General features: G+C 44.8%; 1 protein-coding gene across 2 annotated transcripts in view; it reads right to left on the reverse strand.

Annotated features, from left to right (window-relative positions):
• Positions 1-2,481: 2,481 nt before the first annotated feature.
• IPO9 (importin 9) overlaps positions 2,482-10,574 on the reverse strand; it is a 29,824-nt gene continuing 21,731 nt past the window's right edge. The window contains exons 18-23 of one of the 2 annotated variants that reach the window (XM_035889730.1): positions 9,810-9,976; positions 7,634-7,767; positions 5,849-5,968; positions 5,267-5,368; positions 4,379-4,455; positions 2,482-3,798 (exon numbers count right to left, since the gene is read on the reverse strand). In XM_035889730.1, the coding sequence (XP_035745623.1) occupies positions 3,688-3,798; positions 4,379-4,455; positions 5,267-5,368; positions 5,849-5,968; positions 7,634-7,767; positions 9,810-9,976 (711 nt within the window). In that variant the 3' untranslated portion in view covers positions 2,482-3,687. Of the gene's footprint in view, positions 3,799-4,378; positions 4,456-4,531; positions 5,186-5,266; positions 5,369-5,848; positions 5,969-7,633; positions 7,768-9,809; positions 9,977-10,574 lie in introns of those variants that run through there. The other variant, XM_035889729.1, reaches the window with a different exon arrangement.

Below are 10,574 nucleotides of genomic sequence, written 5' to 3' on the forward strand. Positions count from 1 at the left end.
CTCGCAGGGAGCCTGTATGTCCTACCGGGGCATTAGTGCCCGTCACGAGCATCAGTGGCCGACCAGGGGCTCTGCACCCCGAAACCAGACCTCAGGCGCATCTCCGTCGAGCCCAGCACTCTTCATCCTGATGCAGTCGCCTCGGCACGGGTCAAGGTTGTTTCAGCAAAGCTGACGCCCCTCCAGCAAAAGAAAAAAATCTTGATGCAGCATGGAGCGCTCAGGATTTTGTGAAGAGGGAGAACAGCGAGAAAGCGTAAGGGCAGGGGAGTTAGATCAGCGCGAGCGCCGGCAGGACCAGGCAGAAGAGCCTTCAAACCCTGCGCGCTGCCGCCCTCATGGCTGGTTGGCCTCCTTCTAGGGGAAGAGGTATTTCTCGCCAAAACCCGTCCCGCACACCATGACTTTGCTCGCAGCAGTGTGCTGCACAGCTGCGCACCATCTCCAGGGGTGGTCCCAAACTCCGTACCGTACCCCAGCTCCTATGCAGCGGCACTGTGCCCGGCCAGCTCAGGCTGCACGTGAGCCAATGCTGCAGGAGGGAGAGTGCAGAGCACCAGTCCCGAAAAGCCACTTCTCCCCGAATCGTTCCCATCTCACCAGCTACGCTCCTGGAATAGCCATCAATACCTGCAAATCAAAGAGCAGTTTCAAACCAACCCACTGAAGAGCTCCAACAGGAACTCCACAAGACACTGTCCCATCTGCTTTTGGGACCTTGCAATTGCAAAGAAGTCCTTCGATTTCTCAGTTCAGGATGAGGAATGGTATCAGTACTAGGCTGCTCTCATTTTTCATTATCTTGTTTAAACCCACCATCCAACGTAGCCGAAGCAAACACCACCAAGGCGCACAGCAGTCGATCCCCACCAGAAAGCACGTGAACCCCACCAGAACCTCTCCACGAGCCCTGGCTAACAGACCTGAACATGCTCCATTTACAGCTGACACCCCAAATCACACCTAGCAGCCTCCAGATGTTTGGTATTCACTTACCTCCAAAATGGACTGGGTGTTGGCCTCGCTGCCAACGCATGGGGCAAAAAAAAAGATGGTCCTACCTCTTAGAATCATAGAATCATAGAATCGCTTTGGTTGGAAAAGACCTTTAAGATCATCGAGTCCAACCTTTAACCTAACCCTGCCATCCCACCACTAAACCCTGTCCCTAAGCACCTCATCTCTCCTTCTTTTAAATACCTCCAAGGATGGGGACTCTACCACCTCCCTGGGCAGCCCATTCCAGAGCCTGACAACCCTTTCAGTGAAGAAGTTTTTCCTAAGATCTAACCTAAACCTGCCCTGGCGCAGCTTCAAACCATTCCCCCTCGTCCTATCATCTGTTACCAGGGAGAAGAGGCCGACCCCCACCTCCCTACAGCCTCCGCTCAGGCACGCGGCGAGGGCGATCAGGTCTCCTCCCCTCAGCCTCCTCTTCTCCAGACTAAACAACCCCAGTTCCCTCAGCCGTTCCTCGTATGACTTGTGCTCCAGACCCCTCACCAGCTTGGTTGCTCTCCTCTGGACATGCTCCAGCAATGCAACATCCTTCTTGTAGTGAGGGGCCCAAAACTGAACACAGTATTCGAGGTGCGGCCTCACCAGCACCGAGTACAGGGGCACGATGACTTCCCTTGTCCTGCTGGTCACACTATTCCTGACACAGGCCAGGATGCCATTGGCCTTCTTGGCCACCTGGGCACACTGCTGGCTCATATTCAGCCGGCTGTCAACCGGTACCCCCAGGTCTTTTTCTGCCAGGCAGCTTTCCAGCCACTCTTCCCCAAGCCTGTAGCGCTGCATGGGAAGCTGGGAGTGGTCACCATGTGCCCTCGCTTGAGCCTTCCTGTACAGCTACCGGGATACACCACTGCAGCCACCCAGTTCTAGTTTTGGTATCCTCAAGAGACTGCACTGTTTAGTTTAACTTGTTGGCCCTTTTCAGGGAAAGCTGAGACAGACAAATGCCTCAAAACAAAATTCTTACTAAGTGTCTAGGTAGAAGACAGAACCACAGCATTCCCCCTGAAGAGAAGGCCATGGCACAAAGTATAAATCTGTATTTTTATACACCAGAGAATCCCCAGGGAAGAGAGGTCCTGTGACACAGCTGCATGGAAACTTCTGATCAGAGCTTACACCTTATCAGACACACACAGAATCAGCCTTCAAGTTCTGTGCATGGCGGGGATTCCCCCTCGTTCTGCCCATTCTCAGGCAGGGGTGGGGTGGGAGAGGGAAGCAAGGTCTGCTTTAGGATTCGGGGTTATTTTACCATTTTCCCCAGACGTGCTGAACAAATTGTGCCATCTTTGTCTGTTAAAACATTAATTTATTATTCCCTCCTAGTAAAAAAGTGAAAAGCTATGCTCTGTTAGATCAGTAAGATACAGAATTACCCCAGCTCATTGGAGTTTTTTAGATACAACTTCGAAACACAGTATTCCACGACGGAACAGCAAGTACCTTTCTTAAGAAAGGAAATGCTATAACGGGTCAGCCTTTTACTTTCAAGCAGAAGATGTATCCATTACGGGACTCCCTTTCTGTCCAGATGACTCCTGCAAAATACCCTAACACCCTCTGGGCAGCACATACGGAAGGTTTCCTACAGAGAAACAGGTCTTAAAGAAGTGACTTCAGGAAACAAGTGCAAGTTCCTTTTAAATCTGTTTTATAAGAAGGATACCAATGTACATTTTAATAGTTTTATTTTCATTTTCCCCAAGGGGGAACGAAAGGCAGAGAGGTGTTGTGAGATACATCACACTGTTCTTACGGGTAAATCAATTTGCAAATGTTATTTTACCACTCTATAAAAATACACACAGGAGTGTGAAGGAAGCAAAGTAGTTCAGAGTGGCTGTCATGGAGCAAATATGTTAAATACAATCAGATTTATTTTTTTTTTTGCCCTAAAAATTGTGGCTCCTTGTGTTCCATAAAACCAAAGTCTTTAGCAGCCACATGCCACAGGAACAGAAATTTAAGTGGTAGCTTCCTTTGAGCAAGTGCACACAAAAGCATTAGTAAAGAACTGCTCCCATGGGGCTAGACAGCAGATGTGAGCGACAAAGCCCCATCCGCAACAGGAAAGAAGATATGCATTCAGTTTTATTCCCATCCAAACTCCTGTAAACAGGTTCCATACCATTCAGGCATCTCTGATAAAAGAGTCTATAGTTTTATAAAAAGAAGTCACGCTGTAAGATCAAGATATTTACCCTGTATGTGTTATGTGAACGCAAAGAGGAACAACCTTCCAATTTCTCAAACACATCCGAGCAATCTGTAAGTGACCCAATTCCTTTCTCTGTCCAACTGCACTGTGGGAAACTCGGTTAAGTGCCTCTTCACAGGTAGAGACAGTTTGCTTTTAAAAATATTAAGGACAATTTTTTTTTTTTATCTTTAAGAACTTCCTGGAAAGTTACTGTGGAAAATGAAAGTGCTGCCATGGTGAGACCAACGTGCAAAGCTCTATAGACTTCTGTCCTTGCTGTTTTCTTAGTATTCCTTCCCTTAGCAGATTCATGTTAAGATGAGGCTCGATACATCGCAACGAGGCCATCATCCACCTGTAACAAGCAGGTAGACACTGAAAAATGTTTTATGTTTAATCATAAAACGTGGAATAAGCTGAGAAAATATTGTTCAGATATGATCGGGATGGTCTCTCGAGTGGGTTTATATACCAATGGCCTGCAACACTCGCTTCTCGTTCTCATTGAGATGGTCTGAAAACATTGCATAGCAGGGCTGCTGTGCAAACTGACAGAGGAAGTCAGTGAGATAGGCCTGAAAGGAAGACGGAAAGACCCAGTTAGCATCACATCACTTGGGAAATTCTATTTCTTTCACATATCAAAAGGTAAACCTCAGCATGCACCACGTAAGACAAAGGGATTGCAGGGAACAGAAAAGCAGTGCAGAAGGAAAGGGGCAGCAGAGGGGAAGGGCTGAGAAACGGCTGCCAGGTGGTGGCAAAAAGCAGGAGCAAAGTATCATAGAGGGGCTGTAGCTGGACGGGAGCATCTCCCAGTGGAGTAGGGAATTCTACCACGTTCAGCCTCCAATCTGCTTCTGACTTCAGCAAACAGCTGTGAAGCTCATGGGTAGAAAAGTCTCGTCCCCCTCTGTTCACAAAGTTTTGTTCATTCACGTTTCCCAGTTATAGATATTGATCCAATACGGAAAAATAGCTCCAGGCATTCTTGGGATACTCACACTTTCCAAAGTAATTTCAATGAAGTGAGTACATTTAGGACAACAATCAGTAACTGGTGTTTACAGTTTTGTTAAAGTACAACATAGAAAAATTAAGTTTATAAAGCATGATAGGAATCTGATTTAAAAAAAACTCATTCTAGAGCATCACCTGGAGATCTATTTGGTAAAGAGGGTCCTTTAATGCATCTGGATCGTCCTCTTCATCATCTTCATAGTAATCCTCATCTGTCAGAGGCAAATCAGCAGGTTTTTAACATCAAACAGAGCAAAATACCTCAGGAAGTATTCTATTAGACCACTGTTGAAATTCAAGGATCCAAAAAGAAAGTTTCAGCACTGCTGGGTAAAAAAATTTATATCCAGAATATTCCGTCCTTAAGTTCAGGTGATTACAAAACACGACACCCCAGAACAAAAAGGGGCATAGTGGGAGTTTCAAGGAACACGCAGGAGAGACGAGCATACACAGGATAACAAACAAACCTGCTTGTCTGGTATGTGCACTATTATCTTACACCTTAATCTTATGTCAGGGTGACACATTTCCAATTCAGTGCTAATGTAAGTAGGCTCCCTTCTTGTATTTGCCTGCAAGGTTCTCTCTTCTAAGACTATATGCAAACTGGAGAGCAGAGGAAAGGAGATAGGATACCCGCTCCGTGTTTGTGCAGCTATTACTTCTCAAGGTCACTCCACAAACGAGCTCATCCACTGCTACGACATTGCCATTACAAGGTCGCGCCTACACCTTTAAGCATCAATTTTCTCTTGAGAAGAAATACCTGCATGAACCTCACAGCAACATGAAGCCTACACAGCATTTCAACTCTCAGGTGAAAAACGCAGTTATTTAACCATCGTGTTATTCAGACATGTCCCTCTCTCACAGAAAGAAAGTCCTTATTCAAAATCCCAGTGTAATGTCCTTCCCCTTGCTGCCGTCTCAGTTGAGCTGCTGTCAAGGAAAGAAAACTTTGACTAGGATGTCATCTCCTCTCTTTTCACTCTGAGTAAGCACTTTAAAGCGGTTACTTACCATACTTGTTTGTGGAAAGAATATCTGATAAGAACTGTCCTGCTAAGCCTTCATCTTCATCCTCATCCTCATCCTGATCCTCCCACATATCATTTGAATCATCTGTTTAGAAAACAAGAATTTCTAGAAATAAGCACAATCCAAGAGATCCAGCCTGTTGATCGCTATACAGGGGGCTGTATAGTTTTTAGGCAAACATCCCTGCTCATGTAGGTGGATGAAGGGCAACACCTGCACCCTCTGCCATCCCTTTGGAACAAGCAACTCAGGAACTGGAGCTAAGCAAAAAGCAGCTGCCAGAATGGATGCCCAAAGTAGGGAGGAAGAAAGGAAACCAGACACACCAAGAAAGGGTGATCTGATTGGCCTATGGCCAGATCCAGTCTTCCAAACTGGCCCAAAATAATTTTCAGCTTTAAGAATACACAACACTGATTTTACCCGTTCGATCACTACTTAAGCCTTTGTAATTACAGGTATACTATTTACTACTGTGAGTTTCTTACGACTGTAAATGCTTCTGAAGAGATTACAAAGTAGATTTAAGCCATGCAAAGAGGAAAAGCAAACCCAGTATTTTACCTTGGCTCCAATCTGCAGTTGTCTGTCTAGATGCATTTGCTTCCATCGCATTAGAGAGTTCATTTATTATTAATTTTAAGATTTTTACTAACAAAGGAATGTTTGTCCAGCGTTCAGGATCTATAAGAAAAATATATATTCATACAGCTTTTAATAAAAGGTTGTTAAAAACAGGCCTTTTTGTGGTGGTGGATTTTTTTTTTTAATTTTACCATACATTTAAAATGCTCACAGATGAGCAAAAACTTCCAGGTTGGGAGGGAAAAGGGACTGACAAAAAAACCCCCAAATGTTCCTTCCATATACCTTCACAGCTAAGTTTCCAAAGATCTTAACTGCAATATCAAATCTGGCATATTTTGAATGAAGGGAAGGCATAGTTACGATCTTCACAGCTAAATTAATTTGTGAGTCTACTTAATGAAATCATAGTTACAGATGACTTCATTAATTATTGTTGCACATCTAGCAGTGCTTTCAAGTAAACGAGCAGTGCAGCACTCCCACGCGTGAGACGCTGCAAGCTCCAACTTTCCCTCCCCAGGGCTCCTGCAAGGCCTAATTATTCCATAGGGATAGGTAGGCAGTGGTTTTGTCCTTAACTGCAAGAGTAAAGATCCTATCCAATAAACAAACTGGAAGCACCAGGTCTAACTCTGCAGGTGCTCAAATGCAACTACCATTCTTCTATCTGACCAGACGACGTCCGAGTTTGTTTGGTTTGCGCTATTTGGCAGGCTTTTTTAAGCAAAGAATAATAAGGTAGCAGGTGTTCTGTGACCACTACTTACCTCTTACACTTCTGATGCTTTCCCCTATTTATTTCCCTTACTACATGTTACTGCATCACCTGCAACCCCCCAAGCCTATGACAGCTGACAGCTCCAGGAGCACCGACTGCCTCAATGGGTCTCCGGTTTGGATCAGCACAGTCCTTACCTCTTATTCCCCAAGTGGTTGTGCACAAGCTGAAGACACAGAATCCCAGACTGGCAGGGGTTGGCAGGGCCCTCCGGAGCTCACCCAGTGCCACCCCCCTGCCCAAGCAGGCTCACCCAGAGCAGGGGGCACAGGACAGCGTCCAGGCGGGGGTTGAATATCTCCAGAGAAGGAGACTCCACAGCCCCCCTGGGCAGCCTGGGCCAGCGGCTTTCCAGTGTCTTCCCCTCTGGGGCTCAGTCCCCAGAAAAAAACCTGCCCAGTGCTCTCTCCAGTTTAACACGTGAATCTCTACACAGTAATCTCCAATCAATGACTTTGAGTTTAGCCAATTAAAAATAACATAAATCTTATGCAGGACACTGGCCAGGCTTTCCTTAAAAGTGATCTCTACCTTGTTGAAATCATTGCTGGTATTTGTGAAAGTCTGCGTCATCGAAAAAAATTCCATGTTTTAAAAAAATCCCCGCATTCACTAAACACGCTTTCCTCTCAGAGAAGCTACTAGGCATCACAAAATTATCAATTCTATCTCATTAGATGGAACAGGATGACGCAAAATAGCACTGAATAACTCCCTATCCCATAATCACCCTCATCCACTTATATTAAATCAGAGACATCAGGAGTCTTCCAAATCAGTCTTTGGCAGAATTAAAGCAAATAATGGATACGTTAAGTACATGATGTATGGATTAGCTCTAAAAAACAACATGCACCTTCTGTAGAAAATACCTCCCCACAGCTTTGTGCGATCTGCCAGATCTATTTTATGGCCTTTCATAGCATCTGATAACAGGAAAAAAAATGCCATCACCTGTTAAAAACAGCAAAACTATTACTTACTTTTGGCTGACTTTGATCGTGTCCGTATTCCCTCATCCATATTAAATATTTCTTCTCCCTTTACCCTAATGTCCTGAAGTCGCTTGTCATCTGTGTTGATGCCATACTGCAGGAGTTTACACAATGCTACAGAGCTGGGGAGCCAGGAATAGGAAAAATCACAGATGAGAGCGTCTCTAAACTGGCCAGCTTTCACCGTGAGCTGTTAATAGGGAACACATCTCCAGAGCAGACATTCAGATGCCCTTTATTTTCTACACTTTTGCCAAGAACAAGCGTTACAGAATTTTTCCTATTTCTCCTGCTTTATCTCAGCATCCGAAACTGGACTCATCTCCTGACCTTCACAGCAAGCCAAAAACTGACCAGGCTTTGAATTAAACACTACCAAACAGTGCATACATACATTAAAGGTTTTTCCAGTTCAGAAGGGCCATGAGGTTAAACACACTCCTGAAGCATCGCATGCAGATGAAGATGGAATTCAGAAGAAAGCAGTGGCAAGAGAGTAGTAATTTGGTTGATCTGCAACCATGAACATCTGTTCTACTTTTCTCCAGTCTCCACGCTCTTTTTCACTTCTGGCCCCTCACACCTCAGCTACACTCAGACCTTCTAGCTTGCTACCTCGGTATCTTCATGTGTTCCTTCCATCTCTGCTGCTCAGATTTCTACACCACACTTACAAACTTTCTCCAGTTCCAGGCTGTTTTCAAGCCATACTGAGGATGACTTTAACTACGGGTTAAGGGCACCAATTTACGCTTGGCACTCTTAAACCTCTCTCCACAAGTCTCAAACTGAAGTTTCAGAGCTCCATGGAACTCGCTGTTTTCGTGCTTTCACTTCACACTCTCCCCCACTATAGCTCTGAGTTCCCATACTGCTGGTCTGGACCCAGATCTTACATGCCACCCCCGCATTGCCCAACATTTTCCATCCTTTCATCATGCAAGTCAAGAGCAAATGGCCACTTCTTCAACCTGCCACTCACTTGGATGTGGACTGATGCACACAGAAGGTGTCACCTATCTTCATGGTCCTTTTACTAACTCTAAACAAGAGGGTCCTCTGAACAGGCACTGATTTTTTTCAGGATGCAGAAAACACTTAGCATTTTCTAAAGCACGATAAGCATCACCGAAAATAACCCAAATCAGTGTTCAATTTAGTGTGGAGCCTTGCCAAGTCATCTGTACACAAGTAGCTCTAACCTTGGACAATATGGAGACAGGACCAACCAACAAAGTTTAACCTTGTTCTCCCTGTCAGTGTTGGCCTTGGCTTTTTCCCGCAGCTGTAAGCAGTGTCGGGGGATCTGGCTCTGTCAAAATGGGGATAAACCACTGCTTTTAAGGATGAAACAGACCAAGTGTGACCAAAACCACCACCAAATCCCCAAATCAGACTGCCTGTTGTTGTGCATGATCACTCATAAACTTCCATTTTAATCATGCTTTTTCTTATTATTTATTTCACGGGCTATTTGACTGCCTTGTAACAATAACACACCAACACACACTAAGAAATGAGTTAACAGCTGGTGAGACCCCTAGGAGTGGTCTCTGTTAGGATTCACATTTCCAGAAAAATCAAAGACAGCAGCTGCAGCAAAATTTAAATTAATAGAGAGCATTTCATGCTTTGGAATATAGTACTCAGCCTCCACTGGAACACAAATGTGCTCCTACAGCAAAAGGGAGAGAAAACTGTTTGAGCTGATTTTTTTATTGACTTTTAAGAGATCATTAACTCAACAAGAAATCACCAAATTCTCTTAGGAAACCCTCTACAATGCCCTGAAACTCTAAAGTAGTCTATAAAGGCAATTTCATGTCTGGAAGCTATTCTTATCCCATTCACAGAAGCTCAACCTCAAAAGCACTCCTGTGCTTGCCAGAGACACCCCCTTCCCCCTTGGGTCACCCTGTTCCAGCACAGAAACAGCAGGCAGCAAGAGGAGCACTTAGAGGAAGATCAGAGACTGCTCCAATTACCACGGCTCTCCTGAGCCAAACTGACAGTGCAGGAGAAAAATAATTCTGTCCAACGCTGGCACACACTAATCCAAGTCTGAACCTGCTCCCCTTTCCCTCACACCCAATGCATTTAATTGCGATGGGATGATCAGTCAGCTAACGATAATGCACGGATCCTGCTTATGAATACAACCTACCTGACTTTGCCTTCGTATTGTCCATAGAACAAGTGCTGCCGGCTCATCCATTCAGCCATTACAAACTCCAAGGCAGGCTTGCCAGTTGGTCCGGGGAGACTACACAGGAACTCTAGGAGTGGTTCCAGTTGTGAGTGAACCAAGTGAGCAAACACCATAATCAAGGACTACAGGAGGAGAAAGGAAATGTTAGCTGTACATAATTTAACAGATGAAAATGTTTTATCAAATATTCAAGTAACTGAGTTTTCTGCAACAGCAGAGACTGTGCTTACCACCCCCAAGAGGAAGAGAAAGTATAACCCTCTGCAAGACACTCTACTACAAAAGCAAGCAATAATCTACTACAGTCAACAGCAGTATTTATTTCCCACCAAAACCAAACTAACAAATCTTCCTAAAGCAAAGACTAAAAAGCTATTTAAAAAATATCAAGAGGTTGAAGTTGACTTTTGACTAGCAAAAATACCATATGGCAACACTCAGACACTGCAACTGTCCTAGTCTGCTCAACGGACCAGAAGCTGTACACATGGTTCTATACACAGAGCTCTAAATCTACACACATCTAGCAGAAGCATGTCCCACTATCAAGCTAAGGAACAGAAGTTTCTGGTCCAGAGCCAGAATCCCTATTCTCTTCCCCTTTCACCCCAGGGATTTCCCATCATCACCTCCACCACAGGACCACCCTTTTCCAATATCATCACATCATAATTCAGCAGCACTTTTCCAATTCTGAGCACACTTTGAACACAAGTTTTA

This window comes from Egretta garzetta, unplaced genomic scaffold (genome assembly GCF_000687185.1).
Source record: "Egretta garzetta isolate BGI_Z169 unplaced genomic scaffold, ASM68718v1 scaffold202, whole genome shotgun sequence".
NCBI classification, from domain to species: domain Eukaryota; kingdom Metazoa; phylum Chordata; class Aves; order Pelecaniformes; family Ardeidae; genus Egretta; species Egretta garzetta.